Source organism: Anthonomus grandis, chromosome 22 (assembly GCF_022605725.1).
Source record: "Anthonomus grandis grandis chromosome 22, icAntGran1.3, whole genome shotgun sequence".
In the NCBI taxonomy this organism is placed as follows: domain Eukaryota; kingdom Metazoa; phylum Arthropoda; class Insecta; order Coleoptera; family Curculionidae; genus Anthonomus; species Anthonomus grandis.
Window position 1 is genome coordinate 45,072,070 of NC_065567.1, and position 27,203 is coordinate 45,099,272.

The window sequence follows — 27,203 nt, forward strand, 5'->3', positions numbered from 1 at the left end:
GATCTCCTTTCACCGAACCAAGGATCCTGTTTTGTTTAATTACAATATAGACAATCAAATCCTCTGTAGAAGTACTTCTATTAAAGATCTAGGGGTTGTATTCGACGATAGGCTCACATTTGTGCCACATATTGAACAGACAGTGACCTCCTCGTTGAAACTTCTGGGTTTTGTCATTCGAAATAGCCGACTCTTTAACAACTCAAACTCAATAAAACTATTGTACTTTTCCTTTGGCATATGTCTTCTGACATATGCCAAGATGTGTCTGTTAAACTCTTTCGATACAGGCAGCGACCACCGATTGGTCCGAACAAGATTGCTAATCAACACTAAAGCTGAATGGAAAAAGATGGTTCAAGAAGGAAACTATCCAACCACTGAAACATTGATGTCAAAGGTAGACGAATACCAAACTATTCTAGAAGCCAAACTGCACAACTTAAATTACCTGAAGAAAATGTAACTGGAAGAGCTATCAACAACCATAACGAGCAGTATCCAGGTAGCAACAAAGAAAATTTGCTGTAAGTACAAAGTAAAAAAACCATCCAAACTAAGCCCACACACAGAAGCTAATAGACCAAATGAAAAGAACTGCCGGAGACTCAAATGAATACAGGGAGATATGTAAAACAATAAACAAAGAATGTCGAAAAGACCTAAGATCTCATAATAATCAGCTAATAGAAAGAGCTATTGAAAAAAACTCAAACATGAAAGTACTCAGGTCAAATATGTCTGGAGAAAGGAAAACACTTTTTAAAATAAAAAATAAAAATGGGGAAACGGTTAAAGATAGACAAGGTGTAATAAATGTCATTCAAGACTTCTACAAGGACTTGTATACATCAAGCCTGCCTAAACCAAACATCGCCTGGCAAGAAATTCGGAACGTTGGATCCGAAGATATACCAGAAGTAAACAGAAGCGAACTAAGAAAGGCATTGAAACAAATGAAAAATAGAAAAGCACCTGGCGAAGACCGCGTTACCGCTGAGATGCTAAAAATGGAAGGAGCAGCGCTTGAGCATGCCCTTTGTCTCCTTTTAAACAAATGTATTAGCGAAGAGAAAATACCGGAATCTTGGCAAAATGCCGAGGCTGTTTTAATCTTCAAAAAAGGGGACAACACCAATATTGCAAACTATCGACCGATCAGTCTTCCTTCACACTTGTACAAGCTTCTCACAAAAGTTTTGACCAAGCGGCTGACAAATAAACTTGACTTCTATCAACCAGTCGAGCAAGCAGGATTCAGGAAGGAATTTAGTACAAATGACCATCTACAAACTGTCCGTACTCTAATAGAGAAATGCTCCGAGTATAACATAACTCTGCACATGGCGTTCGTCGATTACGAGAAGGCGTTCGATTCTGTCGAGACCTAGGCTGTCCTGAACGCAATGGACGAGGCAAGAATTGACACAAGATACTCCAAACTTATAAAACACATCTACGACAACGCAACACTACAAGTGACCATCAACGAAGAAGCATCAACAAATAAGATCAAGATAGAAAAGGGGGTCCGCCAAGGAGATACCATATCACCTAAGCTCTTCACGATGGCACTGGAAAGCTCGTTTAAAAAGCTGCCATGGGGAAATAAAGGTATCAACGTAGATGGAGCTCGACTAAGTCACCTTCGATTTGCTGATGATATTGTTGTCATTAGTGATGACATCAACGAGCTAAAAGATATGTTGGAAGAATTGCAAGAAACATCAAAACAAATCGGAGTCAAGATGAATCTAAACAAAACCAAAATAATGACCAACGAACAAACAGTAATAACTATAGAAGGCCACGCTCTCGAAAACGTCGAGGAATACATATACCTGGGCCACGCTGTGAGACTGGGAAAAAAAACAGCCGAAATATCCCGGAGAACAAGACTTAGCTGGGCAGCATTCGAAAAGACTAGGATACATTTTAAAATCCCAAAGCATCCCAATTAATCTTAAGCGGAAAGTCTACGAGGCTTGCATATTACCCGTTACAACGTATGGACTCGAGACGATGACACTGACAAAGAGGAGCGCAGAAAGACTCAGAACAACCCAAAGAGCCATGGAGCGCGCCATGCTGGGAACTAGCTTAAGAGACCACATTAGAAACGATGAGATTCGAAGAAGGACAAAGGTAACGGATGTTATGAGAAGAGAAGCCGAACTAAAATGGAGATGGGCAGGTCACGTTGCAAGGCAAGCCCCATCTAGATGGACTAACAACATCATGCAATGGCGCCCAAGAGCCACAAAAAGAAATGCGGGAAGACCACCAACGCGGTGGCGGGACGACATCCAACGAATAGCAGGGAGAAACTGGCTCCAAACTGCCCTAGATAGACAAACATGGAAAGCACTGGAAGAGGCCTACATTCAGGAGTGGATAGATACAGGCTAGAGAAGAAGAAGAAGAAGACTTTTCCTTTGTTAGATCAAGACTGGAATACGGTTCCTTGGTGTGGTGTCCTTTCTATGAATGCCATATTGGCTACATCGAGAGTATTCAGAGAAGGGTTTTAAAGTTTCTTATGTTTCGTGAGGATGGAATATATCCTGTTAGGGGACATGATCATGATCTGATGTTAGGTAGATTTAATCTGCAATCTCTGGCCATGAGGAGAACAATTCATTTTGTAACATTCTTATGGAAGTTGGTCAATAATCAAATAAATTCTCCTCCTCTCTTGAACGATATTCTATTTCATGTACCACAATTTGCTTCTAGAGCAAATATCACTTTTGCTTTAGATCGCGCATGAACTAACATTAGGTTTTAGGATCCTGTATATCAAATGTGCAGAATTTTTAATTCAGTATCATCAACCTGTGACATATTTGTATGCTCCATAAAGGATCTAGTTTTGTCTCTGACAAACCAACAGTTACCATAATTCCTTTTCTCTTCCTTTTTTCCCTTGTCTCATGAATCCCTTTCTTTGTTCATTATAATGTTAATTTACATCTCCTTTAATTTTGATATATACATGATGTTACTATAGTAATTTAAGTTTTCCTTATTTTTCTTTCTTTTTGTTATTTAATTTATAGTAATTTAATACTTGTTTACACTTTCAAAACATTAATTGTAGATTTTCTTGTAACTGGGCTTTGCCTGTTAGAAATAAACTGCTAAATAAATAAATATTTCTAGAGCAATCGGTTGCCGTCGGCAGGAGGGCGTGGTTTATACTGATTTGTCAAAAACTTTTGACAAAGTTCATCATGCAATTTTCGTAATTAAATTATAAAATATCGGTGCGCACGGCAACTTTTTGTTATAGTCTTACTTATCTAGTAAATGCCAATATATAAAACTAGATAGTTGCTTTTCAGGATATGTTGATATTACATTGGGTATCCTGAGAGGGCATTCATTCTTTTAATTTTTTACAAAAGTTACAAAATTTGGTGCAAATATTTTAAGAGCGGGTTGTTGGAGTCAAAATAAGACTTTTTTTCTTATAAACATGTGTTCTAAAATATCCTTTCTCAAAGTTAGCGCAAATTGTTCAAAGAAAATTGATTAATTGTAACAGTGACTGACAGTTATGCGTCAAATCTTCTGAAAATTTGTCCACAATTTTTTTTTACATGTTTTTTGTCCCAAAAATAATGTAAGTACAATTTTAAGGGAGGCTTACCTAAGCAGTTACGGCCCACTTTTTTTTTTTCAAATTTGATAGTTTAATCGGGTTTAATTTCTTATTTACCAGCGATTTTCTGGAAAACGAATAAGTATGTCAAAAAAATTCAAAAGACCAAAATTTTTGATTTTGTCATGGATTTTTGACTAGATGGTGTTGCTAGATTTTTAAATTTCTTATCAGAAATACAAGATAGGGGCCATGAGAAGGTTACGCCTCCTTAATCCTCTCCCAAACTTGGATTTACACCTTTTTTTTAGGACGGAAAATAAAAAGCAGCTAAAAACTGAGACTTAATTTTAAAGAAATTTGACATGCAACTGTAGTCACGGTTCCACATAATCGATTTTCGTCAAACAATTTGCGCGGGCTGTAGTTCTGAGGGCGAGCATTTCAGAACACATCTTTATAGGAAAAAAAGTCTTATTTTGACTGCAATAATAAGTTATTAAAATTTTTGCATCGAATCTTGTAACACCCTGTATTAATTTTAAATTGAACGCTGAAAACTACTTGTTTAAATCTATAACTAAGTTTTGTCTAGACTGATTCGTTTTAATGTCAATTTCTAATAAGAGTAACTTACCTCTAAGATATATTTTCAATTTATCGTGTTTTCCTTTAGTATTAGTATTGGATCTTAGGAGTTAGTATCAATAATTTCACTATCCAATTTTTGAACAACTTACTAACTAAATTTTAGAAACCAATGACTTTTGACGTTGACCACTTTGGGTATATTTATGAATTCCTGACTTTTCTGATCGTTCATTGAGGGGTTGCCGGGTGAAAATATAGGATGAAAATAACGTCTCTATGCTTAATAAAACTTTTTAATTTTTTTGTCACTTAAAGATCAAGTCCAAGATTTAAAATATGCCTCTTGGTATATTTTTAATTTAAAAATAATCATTAGTTTAAATAGCATTAAGTTTTTTTTATCAATTTTAGGCTGCTTCAAAAAGCAATGTAAGAAAACAAGCTTTGGATTCACTCTTAATAAAACCTATTCAGAAGTTTCCTAAATATGAACTTCTCCTTCAAAGACTTATAAAACATACAGCTGACGATCATCCTGACTACGTTCTGTTATTGAGGGCGCAAAAAGAAGTTCACGAACAACTTCTAAAAATAAATTGTACAGAAAAGGAAGCTTTAGATATAGATCAACTTAGAGAACTGGAAGGTCTGATAGAAGGAGTATTAGATTTAGTAGCAGCAGATAGACAATTTATTAGGCATGATATGGTAATAATGTCCCTTGGAGGAGGCGCAAGAAAAGATCGAGCGCTTTTTTTATTAACAGACCTTTTATTAATAACTGGTATTAAACGCCGAAGTGGTACGATAACAAAAAAGATGCAAGGAGCAGTAAATACCAATAATCTAGAAGGTAACAAATTCAAGCTTATGATGAGAGTGCCATTAGAAGATGTAGAAATTATTCGATCGAAAGATGACAACGCTAGGCAACAACAACAAGAAGAAATTGATAATCTCAACGAAGATATTGCCGTACTTAATAAAATAAACGATTTAAGCCTAACGCTACATTGCAATCATTCCAATTTAGATGACCTAGTTAAGGAATTAATCGGAAATTTGAACAAGCAATTGCAGATGCAGCAAAGCTCTGATATGCAACTTTGTGTTTTGGACCTTTCAGTTTTAACGCAGTAAGTAATATTGCTAATTATTTATTATATCTTAATTGTTTATGCAATTTTATTGGTAACTTTGTATTATTATAATCAGATAAAAAATGAGCGTAAAATATAACTAGAAATTAAAAACTATTTCTGATAGAAAGTTATTAAGATAAGGTGATTTTTTTAAAAAATATAGTGGTTTACAAATCCAATAAGGAGAAATGTTTTTCTTAGATTTTATTTGCTTGGTCATTTGGTGAATTTCTTTATGCTTTATAAAAATATAAATAACTTCATGAGATTAGTTTATATTATGTTATATGTTTTGTTTATATTTGCTAATTAATGAAGACCACATTGCTATTAATAATATAAATATCTAAGCATCAAAATAGCGCTCTAAAAGCTAGCAATTTTCTAAATAAAAAAACTATGGTTATTTTAAATATTCGTATGAAACAAACCCACCTCATTATATTATATTATATTATATTGAATCTCTGTAATCCAATTGGTCATCAAAAATAAAAATTACTCTATTAAACGTGAAAACATATTTTACCAGTAGCTGAAAATATTTATTAATGGCTTCATATTTTATTTCATTAACGATATACATAGGAGAAGATTAAAACTGCAGTTAACGAAATATTTGCCTATAGTCGGATTACCGAACAGATGGAGTAAATGATGTGCGCGAAATATAGGCCCGCCCATCGATGCAACCTTGGCAGATTTAGACGAGGAGAATTATGCCTACTTATTTTAAATTATTTTACCGTACAGCTTTGCTTTGTAAGCAGCTTTTTTTAAAATATAATATGGTCGCCTGTAAACTGGGTCCAAACCGATTTTGAGGTTGTGCCAGGTAATGATATAATAATCCCTTTTAAGTATTTTGTTATGCAAAGTTATGTTAATATATTGGGGTTTACCGAAAAGGGATCGGTAATCCTTTTAAGTAATCGTGCCAGGTCAAACATTTAGGGTGTAATTGGCCAGGTTCATCAGAACCGAGCGCTACCTGAGCGCTGGAAGTTTTGCCTATAATAGTAAGGACCAATAAAAATTGTCATACCTGAGCAGCAATCGAGCGCTCAGAGAGCGCTTTTTCCTGATGAACCTGGCCATTATAAAATATAATTTTATGATCATAATCTGGTTTTGAGAATTACTTAAGTAGCTTTTATCTTTTTTTAAATATGTGTTTTAAAATGAAAGAAGGAATAACAAGTGAGGGGCTGCGCTGGTAGGCCTGTGAGATTCAAATTTATAGATTGAATATAAGTATATATTTATTTCTTATTTAAAAAAGGAACAAATACTACATTTATTTTAATACATTTTTTACACATTATGTTTATAATTATGTAAAAAATTAAAATTATTTTTTACCTAGGTAACATTATTTAAAAAAACATTTTTGTTTTTCTTTTTGATGGATGGAAAATCCAATATATCAGACAAATTTTATTTTTTAAAAAGTGTATTGTAAATGTATTTATACTATATTAAACTAATTTATAAAAAATATTCATGGAAAATAATACTAATACATATATGTATATAAAGAAGAGATCAAAGTTTCCTAAAAAATTACTCGCTATCTGAATCTGATGAGTCTTCATGTACATTACTTATAATAAGTGGCTCTACTTGGACCTCCATCATGGCATCCATAGTCCACATTCGCTTCTCTTCCTTGAGGACATGACAAGCAGGGCTGGATGCCAAACGGTCTTTGTCATTTTCACGTATAAATTTGCTCATCTTGGGACACACTGTATATTAAAAATATTTATTACCTGCTGCTTCTGCTGTAAACTGGACTTTTTGCACTTTGTTGTATGCTGGATGCTCGTTATCACATGTTTTATATATGTTTATAATCACTTCCTTTTCAGCAATGGTCAAATGTTTTCGTACTCTTTTCTTGGGGGGTGACAATGGGGGTGTACGTGGCGCGTCAGCCACTTTTTGTTAACAAACAAATTAACAAAAAAATAAACACAATCTCAACTTTTCAATATTGTGAAGATTCAAATATTCGAATATCAGAAAATTCAACCAAAACGATCTAAAGCCGCTCGACTAATAAAATTAAATAAAACCCCAAGTCATGAACCCTATCGAGACTCTAGGCCACACCTCCGGCGCAGAACGATCACGTGACTACTCCATTCGTGTCCTTTCGTGTAGGTTCCCCCCCTTTGAGCTCAGGTTCAGTTTAATGATTAACATTCTCTTAGATATCATCATTATTTATAACTAAGTTTGACTAAAAATTAAGATTGGTTCATCGGCAAACATACAGGGTGACAATTTGAAAACGAACAATCCTGAATAATCCTGCCTCTACCAATGATAGTATAAAAATTAGGCGAAATACGTCAATTTACATATCAAGGGGGACAATTTTTAAGGCATTTGTTGTCGTATTACTTTCAACCCCTAACCCCCAGTGCACCTAAATCTAAAATTTTAAATGGCAATTAATATTTCTTTTACCATTTTTGTGTTCTTTGTAAAATTCTACATAAACTTTTTTTTTTTCAAAATCGTGACTTAACCTCACAAATGAGTGAAATGGGTGATTATACCAATACTTCAAAGTCTCTGAGAATTTTGGCCTTAAGTTTTTTGTTTAATTTAAGTAAACTAATAAGTTATAAAGCTAGCTATGAGCTTACTTAAAAGTTTCCTATTAATGAACCAATTACCTACATTTTGATTTTTTTCATGTTTTTTGCGTTATTTATAAATTATACTGCCACGGGAATGACGAATAGAACAGGGGAATAAGAAATTACCACACATTATTAAACTAAGACATTTTATTCATTAAAAACGACAACAAAATATAGATTATCCGAATAAAAGTGCACGTAAGAAAATTAAAAGTGCATTATGTCACTAAAAGTTATACGCTAAGTAATAAAAAAGTAACAAAAACTAAAAAAAAATTGAACAAGTTTGAGATCAAGTAACCACAAATCAGTCTTTACTTTTCAAATACTTACTATGTACTTTCTAATACATTAGCTCTATGTGGAAATTTATAATAGGTCTTGCGACCACATAGAACTAGCTTAGGCTGAGGAAGAACTTCAATTATTTCTTGTTTATTTATATAACTTGTATTTTTTTCGTTACTTAACTTAAATTTCTCCCCATTTTCTAAATCACATAATTTCAGAAAAGCCACTTTTATTTCTTCATCTTCAAAATCTGATTGACATATTGCCACATACCTGTAACAAACCCTTTGCTTTTGCATACTTTGTAAGGATACTAATACAAATGTTCCCAGTTTTATTTCAGCATTATTTGAAGTTGAGGGAATTTCTTCCTCACTGCCGCTATATATTTCATTATATTGTAGTGTTGGCAACTTTATTGAAGATTGTAAGCAATCGGTATCAGATTCTGATGATGACGCTACTTGTCCATAAGAAAGGTTTCCTAGTTCATAGTGTTTGCAATAAAACAAGACAGACTTCTTAAAAAAACTTTCGACTTTCCAATTACAACCTGCTGAACTTTCAAGGTTCCATTAAAAGGCAAGATCAAACTTTTATCTATTATATTAGAAAAGTGCTTCTTGTCATCCGAGGAGATAACATAGAATATTATTCCGGTACAAAACTCTTTTAATACCTGAACAAATTCATTAAAAGTTGAGATATCTCGACCCTGCGCAACAGCCCTATCAGCACTTCTTTTGCAAGTTCCCTCAATCCCATCGGGTGCACCTTTTCAGTGTCCTGCCTCGTGATAGTTCCAAGTTGCCATTTTTATTTGGGGGTAATATTTGCAAAGCTGACTTTCCAGAAACGAAAACCGGACTGTCACTTAAAAAATGGACAGTCTCTATACCTTTACTGCAGTAATCACTTAAAATTAGATTTAAATCCGCCCAAATGGCGGGTGGGCCATGATCTAAATCTTCAGAAACAGTACAGAAGCTCTTTGGAACAGTTTGTTTCTACTTTTGTGTAAACCACTGTTGTATGAAGACTAACTTGCTGTCTCGCTCCCCCAAAATGAAAAGATTGAACTTCTTCCGTATATTTAAGGCAGTAGTTTTCGCTAAAGTCGCAGTGCAGTAACATATCGGTGTCTGTAAGGCTTAATTTAAGCTCAGAAATACTTCAGTATTGATGAGTAATTCTAGCTTCATGAGCTAAAAATAATGGCAATTTTTTGTGAAGGATGGCTATTAACTCCTCAGTTTTGCATTCGTGTGGTTGTTTGGCAATTTTTTTAACTGTTTTGTCCTGTTTGGCTCTTTTATCAAAGTAATTTTGCTTTAAGTTAACTCATTGGAAGTATTGAATTAAGCTATTCGGATCATAGTTTTTAAAATGTGGCATCTCAGTACTACAAGTGTTGCACTGACGGAAAAGGCAATCTTCGTTTGCATAATTACAGCAAATATCTTTGACAATGTCCATGGGTACTTTTCCAAAAATTATATCATTTTTGTGAAGACTGGATATTAAGAGTTCCATATTTGCATGTGCAATACATTTACACGTTTGTCGGTCTGCCACCTTCATTTGCTTGACCCCAAAATGGTCGAGCGCGACAAAAGAATGCATAGCTAATTTTATTTTTTGGATACAAACGAAGAAATTTATTAAACAAATTCTTTAATGTATTTGAAAGAAAGCGTTTTTGTTTTGATACTTTATTTTTTGTTACGAAATCCCTCTTACCCGGACACATTCTACTATTATCATCAGATTCTAAAAACAATTCAATTTGTTTTCTTATACCGGTTAGCTGTTTCTTTTTCTGACTGCATTTCCTGAGTGCAGAGAAAACTAAATTAGGTGTCTTTCTATATCTAATAATATTCGATAAATGCGTTTTAAGTTTGTATTTTTTTATTACATTACCATTTAAAACCTTCTTTATAATTTGCTTATCTTTATCAGATTTTAGTTGCGAATATGATTCCTTTAGCTGTTGCTTTATGACTTCGCCAAAAAGAAGGTTTTTCTTGACCTTCTCAATTGTGGATGTTTCTACAACATTATCTAGTAGTTCATTTACTTTTGCCATTGGGGATCCAGCCTGCACACTTGGTTTTGATGTGTTGCTTGTTCTGGTTTGTTCTAATAATCTGTAGTACTTTTTCTTATATGTATCAGCCTTGGTCTTGAGTTGTTGCATAATCTTTTCTTTCTTTTTGTTTTCCCTATATCTTTTCACTTTGTTCCTATTCGCAAGTATTCGTCCCACCTCTTTTCGTCTGTTTTCTAAATATTCATGGTCACTTTCATCTTCTGAGGAGATCGGGGGGGTGTTTTCTTAAATCCTGGCAAGTCCTTCTAGATGGTTGTTTTTTCTTAAACGATAGTTTTTTGAGTTTTCTTTCCATTTCTTGCGTTGCTGTCGCTTTTGTCTGGGTGTTAATTCACTAATTGATTTTTTCACCTTGTTTTCCTTTTGCTTTATATATTTTTGCCTCTCTTTTTCTCTTTGTTTTTCCTGTTTTATTGGATCTTCACGTATCTTTTTGCGGCGTTCTTTTTCTCGTTCTCTTTTTTCTCATAATATTTCATCGCATGATTTTTTATTTTGGTTCCGTTGTCGTGCCTGAAAGTAAGTAAAAATAGTTAATTAAAAAAGAGGTCTATTTAAAATATTATTTTATGTACTTTTTTCTATTTTCATCATTCCCGTAGCAAACTTATCATTCCCGTGTCGTTTAGATAATACGGGAATGATATTTTAATTGTATTTTTTAGAAAAAATCGATTTAGGTTTTAAAAAGGCTAAAATAATTATAAAAAATATATTTAAACAAAATAAATCATTGTAATTAATCCAAATTATTTTTAAAAATATCAGATTTTGTTCTATATTTACTTACCATGGAAAAGACACAACACGTTACAACACAAAAAGAAAAGTTCAAAATTTAAAAAAAAAGGGATGTGATCACTAGAGCAACTAATTTGATACTGCCGGCTCCCCGACCAACGCCGCAATATATACGTTTTGTTTCAAGGACTTGCGCAAATATGTTTAAGGTTTAAATCGTAAATATACAAATGTACAAGGGAATGATGACGTCTATACGTGACAAATTTAAAACGTATATAATTTTTGTTTTGTTTTAGATATTGATGGATATAATAATACATTCTCTTTTAAAGAAGTGTAAGTCGTTTAAGTATTTAAGAAAAGCAGTAATATTTTATTGTAATTAAACGAATAAAGTCTAATTGAAAATAAAATTAGCTCTTAGGGACACACACGGGAATGATATGTTAATAGCATTCTTAGCAAAAAAAACTTGATTTAATTTTTTTTTTAATAAAAATATCCTGCAATACAAAAGCAAGTAGGTTATAATATTATGAAAAATATAAATATATTTATCTAGATAATAATGATCCATCAGGCGGATCAAAAAGCCTAAAAATCAATTTCTGCAACATCAGAGGCCTAAACACCAATATTAATGCAGTACACCAACACCTGCAATCCAATAAGCCTCACATTCTGGCATTAGCAGAAACAGGTGAAACCTTTAACAACAAATGTTCACCTCATTTATCCTGAATATGATCTACACACCCGATTTCGACTAAACTTTGGACTGGAGTATTTGCAGTATTTGTCAAGAACGATTTGAGTTGCCAGCGGGAGGAAACGCTTGAACCTGCGGACTTCGACGTCATGTGATTCAAAATAATAGCCAGTGGTGCCACGAAATTTATCTGCTGTATCTACAGACCACCAAGCGACACCCAATATAGACGGCTCTTTTTGAACCTGGTTGATTGCATTAACCATCTGCAAATTGACTACCCAAGCGCAGAAATCATCGTCATGGGTGATTTTAACGTTCACAATATCAACTGGCTGCGCTTTTGCAACAAGAACGACGATGAAGGACGAGAAGCTGAGCTATTTGCCACCATATGCGGGCTTACGCAGCTTGTGGAGGAACCTACCAGAATCCCCGATCGAGACGGCGAGTTCGCAAGTCTCTTGGATCTGGTCTTGGCTTCAGACCCTGACTCGTACACTGTATCAGTACATGCCCCCCTAGGAACATCGGACAACAAATTGATAACAGTCTCTTGCCAGTTGGAGGTTAAAACGCAGGATCCTCCGATGCCGCGGAAGGTATGGCACTATAAATCAGCAGAGTGGAACCATCTTCGGGAATTTTATCGCTCATTCCCTTGGAAAGAAGTCTGCTTTAGAACCAATAACATCTCAGAATGTGCAAACCAAATTACAGAGACGATCTTGGCAGGAATGGAAGCTTATATCCCTTTTTCTACTAAATGCAGATCAAACAACAAGCAATGGTTCAACTTGAATTGCAAAAAGGCAGTAAACACTAAAAACGCAGCATATTGTAAATGGCGTCAACATCCTTCCATCGAAAATCGGAGGAACTTTTTAGCCTCCAGAAATAGCTGCAAGCGAATTATTGATGAATGCAAAGAGAGTCACAACAACAGGATCAAAAACAAACTGCTAAACTGCCCAAATGGAACAAGATCTTTCTGGTCGGCATCGAAAGCCGTTAGTCAAGGTTTTGCTAAGTCGGCCTTGCCACCCCTAACAGCAGATGATGGTTCTATCGCGGTAACAGCAAGGAAAAAAGCCAACTTACTGGGTAAACTCTTCGCGTCCAATTCTACTCTGCACTCGCAAGACAAAACACCGCCATATTTGCCAAGGGAGAATTCATCGATGGGAGAAATTTCGTTTCCCCAACGAATTATAAATAAAATTCTTAAAAGCGTAGACACCAACATAGCTTCTGGACCCGATGGAATTCCAGCCCTAATACTAAAACGTTGTGCAGACGAATTGACTCCTCCCTTATGTAGACTGTTCACGGCATCGTATAAGCAGGGCCAATTTCCAACAAGCTGGAAAACTGCTCGAATGCAAGCTGTACCCAAAAAGGGTAAGAAGACGATGCCCCTTCAATTACCTCCCGATTGCACTAGTTCCAGTAATATCGAAGATTATGGAGAAAGCAGTCAACCAACAACTGTTAAGATATCTGGAATCATCTGGACTAATCAGCGATCATCAATACGGCTTCCGAAAGCTCAGATCCACCGGCGATCTTCTGGCTTACGTCACACACTTGTGGACGAAGGCCATGGAGAAGCATGGCGAGTCCCGCTCAGTCGCTCTTAACATTTCCAAGGCATTTGACAGAGTGTGGCATGAGGGACTACTAACCAAGCTCTCCTCAATCGGCATACAAAACTCATTATTGAGATGGATCAAAAGTTTTCTTGAACAGCGAACAATCCAAATAGCCGTCGATGGATACCTCTCCGACAAATTTAACATTAACGCTGGAGTCCCTCAAGGATGCATTCTATCCCCCACCCTTTTCTTGATATATATCAATGATTTGCTAGGAACCACTGTCAATCCAATCTACAGCTTTGCGGACGATAGCACACTTATTTTCACATTTAAGTCCGCCAAACCAACGACAGCCGCAAGTTCTCAGAATCTTAGGCAGCAACAAGTAGCTTCAACCAACAACGATATTAGAGCAATCTTGGAGTGGGGCAGTAACAATCTGGTCAATTTTAACGCTAAAAAAACGCAGGCTGCAGTATTTACGATGAAGACTAACCTTGGTGGCCCGGAGCTGGTTATGGCAGGGAAATCATTGCCAATGAAATCATCTTTACATCTTCTAGGAGTCGAGGTCACCAACAGTGTGTCCTGGCATGACCACGTTGCCGAGGTCGCTTCCAAAAAACTCGGAGTGCTTTTCAAAACGAAAAAACTGTATACACCAGAACAGCTGCTGACTCTTTATAAGGCTCAAATACGCCCTTCCCTCGAGTATTGCTCGCACGTCTGGAGCTCTGCACCCAAGCATAGTTTAAACCTGCTGGATTCTATACAGAAGAGAGCTATTCGTCTTATCGACAAACCAGAACTGACAAAGAGTCTGGATAGTTTGGAGCACAGGAAAAAGGTGGCTGATCTCTGTTTATTCTACCGTTATTATCACGGTAAGTGCTCCTCTGAGCTGGCAGGCCTGATTTCACCCAGGGCTGTTCCGGCAAGAAGGACGCGTCTAGCAGTTGCGGCTCATCAACATCGAGTCCACCTGCCTACCCCAAGGACGTCGCTGTATCGGGACTCATTCATCTGGAGAACATCTTCTTTGTGGAACGGGCTTCCACCTCACATATTTCCCGACGCATACAACCTACAGCGATTCAAGATAAATGCCCACAAATATCTTCGCGCAAGCACCACTCCAAGAATGACATAGGACTTTCCTCTTGTGCTTGTGTTTACCATAAAAAAAAGCATCATCGGTCCTCTCTTAATTAATGGAACTCCAAATGGTGAAATTTATGCAGAAATGTTAGACTTAACTATAGAACCTCTTATAGTTCATGAGGTGGAAAATCAAAAGGAAATCTAATGGAAATCTTGCTCTACATAAACATTTGCTGCAATTCCAACAGGACCAAGTGCTTCCGCAATAGGTACGCCCGGTAAGAGAGTGTTTGGATAATCATTACCCATAGCAGTGAATTGGTAGGAGGGGACCCATAGAGTGGCCGCCTAGGTCACCAGATCTAACACCGCTGGATTTTTTTTATGGGGTCACTTGAAATCCGTTGTATTTAAAACTCAATCAGATTCAATTCAACAATTACAACAAAGAATTGTACAGGAGTATAGATGTATTTCACCTGAAACTCAAAGCGTTCGAGAACAGTTTGAATACAGGCTGTACTTGTGGTTGGAGGAAAATGGAACCCATTTTGAATAATTCATAAAGTAGTAGTAGTTTAAGGAGTTGCATTATTTAAATGTACATATAATACATTTCACTTATTTGTGAGGTTATGTCAGGGTTTTGAAAAAAAAAGTTGAATGCAGTTTATGAAATATTTTATAAGGAACACAAAAATGGTAAAAGAAATAGAAGTCATTTAAAATTTTAGGGGTAAGTGCACTGGGGGTTGAAAGTAGTACGACAACAAATGCCTCAAAAGTTGTCCACCTTGATATGTAAATTAACGTGTTTCGCCTAATGTTAATACTATCATTAGTAGAGGCAATATTAAATGATGTTCGTTTTTAAATTGTCACCCGGTATATCTCTTAATTCATTTTTATATTTTATAAACAGTTTATTTATGGAGCCTTTTAGAACATTTTTTGAGAAGAAAATTCTTAAATTTAATTACAACGGAATTTAATAAATTATCATCTTTACCTTTCGGTAGTTATATTATTAACTAGAAAATTAATAGTAATTATTTTGATCATTCTCATAATTATGATAGCTAATTCAATATTTACACCAAAAAAATACTTTATTTAAAGAAAAATAGATCACTCCAATCAAAAAATGGGAATGGAATTATGGAAATATATTGTTTACCATAATAAAACTTCTTTGAAGGACAATGCCTAAGAAGCTATAATCAATATATTTTTTTACAAAAACTGTGTGGCAATCCGACAGTTTGTTAACCTCAATAAAATAAAACCTATATTATTACAATAATAGCCTTTAATTGTCATAATTGAATAGTTAAAAAGGATATGGGAATATACGTCGAAGTGAAATGTGCGGTGTAACTTCATCACAGAACTTCCAATGTATCAGGTGAAGTACTGTAAACTTTGCTTTTTATTTTTCCCCACAAAAGAAAATCCAGAGGACTTAAGTTTGGTGACCAAGGAGACCACTCAATCGCACCCCTTTGTCCGTTCCAGCGTCGTAGAAACGTATGATTTAAATAATTACGTACATTTAGCAAATAATGCAGAGGAGGAATATTAGTTTTTCTACATTATATGGTCGTTCTCTATGATATTTTTTAGAGCTACAGTATCGGACAAAAATTAAGCGACGCTATAATATTCCTAAAAAACTTTGTGACTGTACCTCGTATAATTAGGAACAATTTTGTAGTATCAGTACATACCTTTGTTAATCGTATTTAAACATTCTTTGCCTCTTGTGATGAATAGCAAGAGATTAGTAAATTGTTGTATGTTTTTATGCATTTTTTCATGGACAAAAATAAAGCGACTTGATCGATATTGTTCATACCATTAAGCGAGGTTCTCACGAGGCGATTTTTGTCGGTCAATTTAAAATCTCTCGAGTTGAAGTGACAATCGTTCCATGAGAACATGTTTTCAATAAAAATCGTTCAATTTTTATTGAACTACAAAAAGTTGCCTGCCCGTCAACTTTTTGAGCCGAGTCGACGAAAATTGCAAGCGAGTTGAAACTTGTTGAACGTGGGAACAGATTAATTTCAAGTCGAAAGCGATTTATTGTTTGTTTTGTGGTATAGATTGTGTACGACCAAAATGACGTCAAAGTGTTTTAGATGGAATGACGCGTTAAATTTTAAATTTTTGGACTTGTATCAACAGCAACAATGTCTGTGGAACCAAACCCTTAATGTATATAAAAACAAGGATGCTAGAGAGACCGCTATCCAAGCAATAACTGTGGATATGGAATATTCCCAGTTAACATGTGAAGACATAAAAAATAAAATAAAATCTGTACGCACCATGTACAAAAAAGAACTGAACTTGGTGCTGAAATCAGTGAAGAGTGGAGCTGGGACAAGCGACATTTATAAACCCAAACTAGTTTGGTTCGAAAGAGCAGATGCTTTTCTGAGAAGTGTGTCCACTACTAGAGACAGCACTTCCAACTTGGTAAGTCTATATAAACTGCTCGTCAAAATAGGGAGGACACCTACGTTTTTGGGTCAGATTCAGATGCCTCTAACTTAAAAATTATTTACTTTTTTAAAGTTTGGTTTTCAATGCTTAATAGGTATATTTATCATTAACTTAAAAACTTATTAAAATTTTAAAAATTTCGTTATTCTAAATTATACAGGGGGTTAAATCAAGTAAAGAAAAAATGCCTTAAGTTTTTGAAGGTGACAAATGATCACACATTTTTTTGTGGCATTTTGGTATAGTTCAATAAGTAATTATTATAATATTAATTTAGAATAAAGAAGATTTTTAAAATTTTAATAGGATTTTAAATTAAGGATAAATATACCTATTAAGTGATGAAAACCAAATTTTAAAAAAAATATATTTTTTTAAGTTACATGCATCTGAATCTGATCCAAAAACGTAGGTGTCTCCCCTATTTTGACGAGCAGTTATTAATTATTAATTATTAATTATTAATTATTAATTATTAATTATTAATTATTAATTATTAATTATTAATTATTAATTATTAATTATTTTTATGCATATATTTATCTTTTTTTCTTTTGTTATTTGAGGAAATTGAAGACATTTTAAAAATTGTTAATTTTATAATACAAATTACATTTTTTGACGAAATTAAAAAATAAAAGAGGTATTGTGGGTAATAAACTTATATTTGTCAATGAATCATATTTTCCTGCCAAGATACAGCTCCATTACCACAGAAATAATCAGCATAATTTTCACGGAGTGTAGCAGCATTCCTTGAAAAATTATTACTTCCAATTCGTCCTATGTTTTTTAATGCTTGATTTGTTTGGCAACGAGATCGCCACGTACCGGGTATAACAGTATATGAACTTATATCTTCAACGTCCAATGAACCAAGGGGTGTGTAGTTTTCAACTGAATGTATTCGTAACCAATTGTGGAGTGCACAGCAAGCTTTAATGATATCATTAATCTTGTCAATGTTTAACGCTAAAGGTTTATCAAATACCCTAAACCTTGTCACCAAAATTCCGAAAGCATTTTCTACAATGCGACGTGCTCTTGACAACCGGTAATTGAAATTTTTTTGTTTTTTTGTCAGTGGTGCGTTTCTTGCAAATGGTTTGAGAATTTTTGTTGTTAAAGGAAACGCATCGTCTGCTACAAACACCCCATTTTCTGGAAAATGTAACATGTTTCTCTGCAACGAATCATTTAAAGATGACTTGGCAAAAACAGCTGCATCATTTGCTCGTCCATTAGTTCCGACATCAATATAGCGAAAACAGTAATTTGCATCGACACTCGCGAATAATATAACACTAAACGTTTCTTTATAATTAAAAAAGTCGGATCTGGAATTTGGAACTTTTTTAATAACAACGTGTTTACCGTCAAGGGCACCGCAGCAATTAGGAAAATTCCAACGACAGTTAAAATCTTCTTGTATCTTCTTCCATTCTCCGTCTGTTTGTGGTATCTAAAACAAAAAAAAATTTTCAGAGTACAGCAACGGCTGAAGATGGAGATGAGTATGGCGACAATGAATTAAGCGGACACACAAATGTTACATCTGTGGAAAATGAAGAAACACCCGCAGCGACGAATACCCAGTTTTTGGTTCCATCAGCTCCGTCAGTTTCGACTCCAGAAATCCGTCCACCCTCGCGTCCACCTCAAGTGATTTCGAAACAATCGTCACAAATTTCCCGTAAACCTAAATTGGCTGATATCAATGAAACTATTGACAGGCTAAATGCTGTAGAATCAGGTAATGTTCCAATGGAGGATGAATTTGATCACTTTGGAAAATTAGTTGCCGCTCAACTAAGACAAATGCCAGAACTGGGCACTTTATTGTGCGAGGAAAAAATAGAAGATGTTATTAGAAAGCAACGCATTCAAATTATTAGAAATACTTCGGCGAGTTCGTCTTCTTTTCAATATTCATAGACACTATCTTCATCAGAGGAATCCATAATAAACTCTCCACCATCATTGATATCTGAGCCAGTATACAGCGGAAGGACGTTCGAACCTATGGTACCGAGTAATGTAGATAATGAAGATAATATTAATCCCTCTGATATGATTCGAAAGGCTTTTGCAAATATTTGAATAGAACACATTATGTATGTAGGAATATGTATTATAAATAATATGGTAAATAATTTTTTTTATTGCTTACCTTGATAAACTCTTCCAAGGCCCTGTATATTTCTTCTAAAACATTTTTCATAAAATTAGAAATTGTATTTTTTGGAACTCTGTAGAGGTAGGCAAGGCTGGAATACGAATCTCCTGTTGCTAAATATATTAGAGTGATTTGTAATTTAACTTCTGTTGGAATGGCTTCTCGCATGTTGGTATCCTGTTTTGAAATGTAGGGCCGGATTCTAGCAAGAAGTTCATTAAACATAGCCTCGTTCATACGCAGATGGTTCCTGTACTCAGCCTTGTCCTCGATTGCTAGCTCTTTCAGAAGTGACTGCGATGCTGCTAATTGCTCTCTTCTTAAGATCCAAGCTCTCACCCAACATTTACGTCTTCAAAATAATTCTCAATTCAGTGAACTAATACGTTTTTAATCGCACGAATACACGATTGCACAATTTTCCTCGGCGCCATTTTAAAGCAACTGCCGTATGAAGCGATTTCTGTTTCAACCATGAGAACGCAAATCGCTTGCGATTTTTCTTGATCAATTAAAATTTGATCAACTAACTCGCCTCGTGAGAACCTCGCTTTAGTAGATAAACATCGGTTTTGGTCGGTATCAAATCTATATTTTATTTAAAAATGCCTCGTGGTAAAAGTTTTTCTATAGATCTTAAAGAAAGAATTATTGCATCGTATAAGATGGAAACACCATAATACGTAATAAAACAAGAACTAAGGGTTTCAAAATCTGTTATGTCGAGGACCATTCAGAACTATCGAATTAGAGGAAAAGTAGTTAACCGAAAACAGACGGGTATACCGAGAAAAACTTTAAAGAAACTGGATAGAAAAATTAAAAGGATCTCCCAGGCAAATCCTTTTCTGTCAGCAAAGCAAATTCTGGCTGAAGCTGGGGGCTCTAATGTTTCCTCTTGAACGATACAGCGCAGACTAGTTGAAGCAGGCTTAAAAGCATGCAAACCTGCCAAAAAACCGCTTCTTAGTAAGAAGAATATTAAAGCACGTCTTCTGTTTGCAGAACAACATGCTCACTGGACACCAGAGCAATGGAAAAAAGTACTTTTTAGTGATGAGTCAAAGTTTAATTTGTATAAAAGTGATGGTGTTCAATATGTTCGTCGTATTGCAGGTAAAAGACTTGACCCAAAGTATGTCCAAGGTACTGTAAAACATGGAGGTGGCAACGTGTTAGTGTGGGGTTGTTTCTCTCGCTATGAAATGGGACCAATTTACCAAATTGAGGGCATTATGGATAGGTTTAAGTATAAATATATCCTTGAAAATGTCATGCTACCTTATGAGGAATGGAATATGCCACTACGTTTTGTTTTCCAACACGACAATGATCCAAAATATACAGCAAAATGTATAAAAGAATGGTTTAATGAAAATAAAATAGCCATTCTTAAATGGCCAGCCCAATCGCTTGATCTTAACCCGATCGAAAACCTGTGGGAAATTGTGGATAGGCAACCTAGAAGTAAAACCTATAAAAACAAAGAGTACATTTTTGAAGAAATTACAAATATATGGAAAAATATTGATCAAGATATAATTGATAATTTAATTTCTTCCATGCCTCAAAGGTGCCGCCAGGTAATCGCAAATAAAGGCTTGTGGACTAAATATTAAGGGCGCAATCTGATAATGTTTTCTTTTATTTTTATTGTAAGCGTCGCTTAATTTTTGTCGTATAGAAATATTTAACTTTTCTTTTTCTTTTTATGATCTTGTTTATACGGAAGAATTTTGGTATGTTATGTAATAATTAATATATGTTTATTAATGAGTGTATTTGTTTTATTGAGTTTTAATTCTTCTTGCGTTTTTGCTTTTTTAATAAAAGAAAAAAACTGTATCGTCGCTCTATTTTTGTCCGATACTGTATGTCAAAATGTCATAAATCGCCTGGTAAATTTCCAGGGAGGAAAAAAGACCTACAATAGTAATTCCAGAGACATCTGCCCAAACATTCAAGCTCTCAGGGTTTTGTGTGTGTGCTTCATGAAAAATCTTTGAATTAGTCAGCCCGGTAACTACAATTGTGGTTACTTAGCCATTTAAGAAGAAATTACATTCATTCGAAAAACACACATTAAATAAGAAATTACCATTAAGCGTTCAGTCATTATTTCGCAACATTCCAAACAATGATTAAAGTTGTTGAATCTTATAAGAATAGAACATATTTTTTTAATACTTTTTGGAAACTTGTTGGTGAGTCACGCGCATCGCAACGACTAATTATATTTGCCCTAATATTACTATTTCCATAGGTTTCTTCAGTACAGGATTTATAAGCTTCCTCTTTTTGTTATGAAGAAAACCTGGTTCGCGAAATTTAACCATTAATTTGCGAACAATTTTTTCAGAAACATGTTTGTCAGCTCGCCGTGGATTAAACACCTCCGCGACTCGATATTTACAATATTTTTCTTTTTAAAAAACTCAATATTTCTACTCTTTCTGCAACTGAGTAAACCAAAACATAATAATAAGGTTTTATAAATTCCAAACACTTTTCTCATGAATCACAAAACAATTAACTGGCCTATGTGAATGTGCGGCACGAACTATATGTAGTGTAATATCGTTGTGCATTATTATTTGTTTTACCCCATAGAGAGTGACAGGCGTTCATATCACAGCACGCTCTTACTATTGTCTTTCTCAAATCTACTTTATAAAAATTCCTCACCAGGAGGTGGGTCTGGCGAGTTATACTATAAAGAAATTAAATTTCTCGTATAAATGTAGCCATCGTATATCGGCCTTTTTAAGTTAGAATATTTATTCAAATACGCTTATTATTTCTGGTGAAATACATTTAAAATTTTGAATGTAAATAGCAAAATAGCTTAAAATCTGAAAAAAAAAATAGTTTACCACTTAACGTATGTAAAGTATTATGCAAATGTTTATGTTTAAAATGATATCACACGGAAATGTTTCTATTGCAAGTCTTGGATCCATCAAGATCTAACAAATCAAATTTTCCATAATGTTTTTTGTCACGAAGAATCAAATTGGAATCTTTCTGTAACACGTTTGAAAGATAGAAATAAGAATTAACGTAAGAGCCAAAATATCGAAAATCAATAAATTTATTTTAGGCCTTCTTTAGGGCGACAGAAATTAGTTGGCCCTTTTGTTATAAATCATGCAACAAGAAATTAATACAACTTTTAAGGCGTCCATTAAAAGTATATTTTTGGAAACGATATAACTGCTTAATTATATGTATATAGGTACAGTAGTGGCCAAAAGTAGATAGACAAAGTATTATTTTCATATAATTGTTTAAAGATTTACCCACAGGTCCCCTAGATTTTAAATTATTGTTATTTGTAAGGCGGTCTGTAAAAAGACACCAATAAATTTCAGTTAAATATTTTGCTTGCTATCAGATAAAGCAATAATATAAATATAGCTGGTCAAAAGTAGATATGTAGACAAAAACAATTTTGGAATTATTTTTTTGTCTAGATATTTATAAAATAAAATTAGTATAGTATTGCTTCTCTTTAACTCAAGGTGCAACATGCCACGGGAATTAGATTCTCTATTGATTTAAGACAACGCATTATTAATGCATATCGCGCGGGTGATCGTCAAATTGATATTGCTCGTAGATTTGATGTTAAAAGAAAAGCTGTTTGGGCAATTATCAAAAGATATGAAAGGACAGGATCATTAGAGCAAAAATAAAGCTGGTCGACCAAAAAAAATGGACATTAGAGCTGTACGCAAATTAAAACAAATTAGCCAGAATAACCCTTTCATGACTTCTCGTCACATTCAGATAGAATCAAAGGCTCTAGGGATTTGTAATGTGTCCTCAAGGACTGTAAAACGAAGGTTGGTAGAAGAGAATCTATTTGCATGTAGGCCAGCAAAAAAACCATTGCTTTCAAAAAAGAATCGCTTAGCCCGATTGGAATTTGCCCGTCAGCATATACACTGGACAAAACATGAATGAAAACGTGTTTGCTGGAGCGACGAATCGAAGTTTGATTTGTTTAATTCCGATGGAATTCAATATGCTAGACGTCCTTCTGGCCAGCGTTTGCATCCCAAGTACACAAAACCCACAGTTAAGCATGGAGGTGGATCAGTGATGGTTTGGGGTTGCTTCTCAGGTTATGGAATGGGCTTGTTACATCGCATAGAGGGCATAATGGGCAGGTTTATGTACAGGGATATTCTCAGAGATGTTATGTTGCCCTATGTCGAAGACAATTTACCATTGAGATTCCAATTCCAGCAAGATAATGACCCGAAGCATTCCTCCAAAATTATGAAGCAATTTTTCGAAGAAGAAATAATACCAGTTTTGAAATGGCCATTCCAGTCACCCGATCTTAATCCCATCGAAAATGTATGGGAAATTATAGATCGTGATATTAGGGATACAAACTATTCAAATAAAGGTGAATTATTCGAACGGTTGCAACAGCAATGGAAAAATATTGGTTTTAAACTCATAGACAATCTTATTGAATCAATGCCACGTAGATGCCAGGCTGTAATAGACAATATTTTATGGGTATTTAACAAAATACTAATATTGCAGATGGTTTAGTTTGTAATTGAAAAAAAATACTTCGAAAAAAAAAGAGTATTGGTTATTTTTTAAATTTGATTATCCTTTAGCGTATATTTAGTTATTTCTTATTATTTACCAAATTAGGTGATTGTTTCTAAAGAATGTTTTATTATTTTTATACATGTTTATGTTGCCCATAATATACTTAACCCTACGTTAGTAAGGTGGGGTATATCATAGCCCAACCTACTTAATATCTCTATAATTTTGTCCATTGCAAAATACGTAGCGCCATCTCGTAAGTACCTTTAAATAATAATGTCAAGTGATAGAAAGCACGTGCTTTGGAGCGCGTCAGTCGCGTGTGAGCTTTGATCGACGCAAGTAGAGTGATTTGGGGTATACATACCCAGCTTACCATTCTCGTAATTTTTTTTTCCTTAATTCTTTGATTCTTTTAGAGGTAAGTATGACATATTATATATAAATTATTATTATTATTATTATATAATATAATAATAATTACGTATAATTTTAATATGTTATAAACCTATAATAATTACTATTATTATTACTCTGTTGATATTTTTTGTTTACCTTGAATTTCATTTGTAGATAATTATTATGTCTGCTCCATGGTCATATGAAAAAGAGCAAGAAAAGTTGTTGAGGCTTTGGGAAATTTCGGATAATTCATCAGAGGTACCCGAAATACTTGATGAGGAGCCCATTGAATCCGGCTCTGAGGGCAAGTTTGACGACCACGTTAGCCAGCGTTCTGAGGAGTCTGATTCTGAGCAAGAAATATTAGAAGATGACATTGTCGAGGAGTTTTCGCCTGAAGTAAAGTCAAGGTATTTATGGGGAGTTGACAAAACAACTAAATGGGTAGCTAGGTAGCTAATCCAGGAAATAAGGCTATGCGTACACGTCAGGAAAATATTATTATACATCTTCCGGGACCAAAAGGTGTTGCTAAAGAGGCCAAAACCCCTTTTGATTGTTGGAATATTTTTATAGACGAACTTATTATTGACTCTATAATTGAATGTACTAATCGGCTAATTCAAACGAAATCTGAAAACTATAATGACAAATCAACCCTACAACAAACAACAGCTTTAGAAATGAAAGCCCTTATTGGACTACTATATATGTGTAGTCGTTTTAGGGCTAGTAGGTTAAATTTAGATGAGCTTTGGGCTAGCGATGGATCCGGTATAGACATGTTTAGAGCAACGATGCCCCTAAAGCGTTTTAGGTTCCTACTAAGCTGCCTGAGGTTCGAAAATAAAGATTCTCGGGAGGAAAGAATTAAAATTGATAAACTAGCTCCAATTCGGGCAATATTTGATCGGTTTGTGGAAATCTCTCAAGCAGCTTATGTACCTTTGGAATATTTAACAATAGACGAAAAACTTGAGTCTTTCCGCGGTAGGTGCGGATTTCGGCAGTACATACCAAACAAGCCAGCTAAATATGGCCTCAAGGTATTTGCACTTGTAGACTCAAAAACAATTTATGTACTAAACTTAGAAGCATATGTAGGCCAGCAGTCCGAAGGTCCGTACGCCCTTAGCAACAAACCGGCTGACATAGTTCTGCGATTGGTAGAACCAATTAGGGGAACAAGGCAAAACATAACGTTTGATAATTGGTTTACAAGTTATGACTTGGTAATAAAGTTACTAAAAGAATATAAACTTACTTCAGTAGGGACGTTGAGAAAAAATATAAGAGAAATTCCTGGCGAATTACTCACAACAAAGCGAGAAGAAAGAAGTTCCAAATTTGCATTTCAATCAGACGTAACATTGGTCTCTTATATTCTAAAAAAAAATAGAAATGTTCTCCTTTTATCAACTCTCCATCATGACAACACAATTGATCCCGATTCTAGGGACCAAAATAAACCAGAAATAATAATGTTTCACAACATGACAAAAGGAGGAGTAGATACGGTACATCAATTGTCTGCCACTTATAGTGTATCAAGGAATAGCCGCAGGTGGCCACCAACTCTATTCTTTTCCTTACTAAACTCAGCTGCTATAAACGCTTTTGAAATTTTTAATTGCAATACGAATGAAAATCTAAAACGGCGCTTTTTTCTAAAAGATTTAACTTTCAGTTTAGTAAAACCGTTCCAAATGAGTAGAGTGCAAAATCCGCGAATAAGTCTAGCAGTGCGACGTAAGATTTCCGATATACAGGGGAAAATTGTCCCAAAACAGTTGGAGAAGACACAAAAAGGCAAATATTTTCCAGAAGGTGTTATATATGTCCCAGAAATAATGATCGCAAATCTCGTTACACTTGTAGGGCCTGTAATAAATTTGTTTGCCTGAGTCATGCAGCGCAAACATGCGACAACTGTAGCTCTATAGATAGTACATAAAACATAAAGCAATGTATTAGTTTATATTTTTCTTTAGTTATTTGTAGTTTATACTTAATCAAACATTAATTTTTAAGTAAATATTTTGAAAATAATAATATATTTTTAATACCTGGTTGCGTCTTGTTCGAAATTTTTGTAAAAATGTAGGTCTTTTGAAAATAAACGTTTAATTTTTTTTTGGTTGGTTATTTGTCATGTGTTTTAGTTTTATTTACTTTCAGACCAATACAAAAACATTATTTATTGATAATATTTCAAAAATGTTTAATTTATATTCGAAACATGTTTGTCTTTTTATTGGGGTATGCTATACCCCAGCTTACCAATCTTGTGACAATTACCAACCTTACCAATGGAGAGTTAAATATCTTTATTATAGAATTTTTATTTCCTTTGATTTTTTTAAAAAACCATTTGTCTATCTACTTTTGGCCATTACTGTATCTACAGTATCTACAGGATGCCCCAAAAGTAATGGGACATGGAACAACAGTAGATTCCTTGCGTCAAAATAATGTGATGTTGATGTCAACTTGCCTTATCCTAACTTTAATAGTAACTGAAATATAGGGTGTCAAAGTATTATTTGATTTTTTGTTTTTTTTCTCATAGGTCCTGAACCAAATGACATACTAACATAAAATTTAGACTAAACGAATCTTTAAAAAAAAAATCGTATACAGTTTTTGTGTTTTTGGTAGAGGGTGCTCATCGCGTTAGTTTTTACTTTTTTAAATCCCATAATTTTTTTACAGCTCCGTATGTTTGTTTGAAAAGTAACAAAATAATTTTCTTTTTTAATATTACATAAAAATTTATACCTAAAGTCGCTAGAAGCAACCATTTTCTCACTTTTAGGTTTTTATAATATGTGAATGACTTAAATTTACTAGATTTTTAGCAATCCTAGGAAGACAATTTTAGGAATCCTAAATAAAATAAAGTTAATACCTGAAATTACTGAATATATTGTGAAATTAGAATAGTTACTAAATAAAAAAATATATATTACGACTTTTTTGTTAATTCTTATATAAT

General features: G+C 34.3%; 1 protein-coding gene across 4 annotated transcripts in view; it reads left to right on the forward strand.

The window, feature by feature from the left end:
- LOC126749096 (rho guanine nucleotide exchange factor 17) overlaps positions 1 to 27,203 on the forward strand; it is a 344,657-nt gene that overhangs the window by 262,059 nt on the left and 55,395 nt on the right. For all 4 annotated transcript variants that reach the window (XM_050458724.1, XM_050458723.1, XM_050458727.1 and 1 more), the window contains one exon: positions 4,607 to 5,331. In XM_050458724.1, coding sequence (XP_050314681.1) covers positions 4,607 to 5,331 — 725 coding nt within the window. The remainder of the gene's footprint in view (positions 1 to 4,606; positions 5,332 to 27,203) is intronic.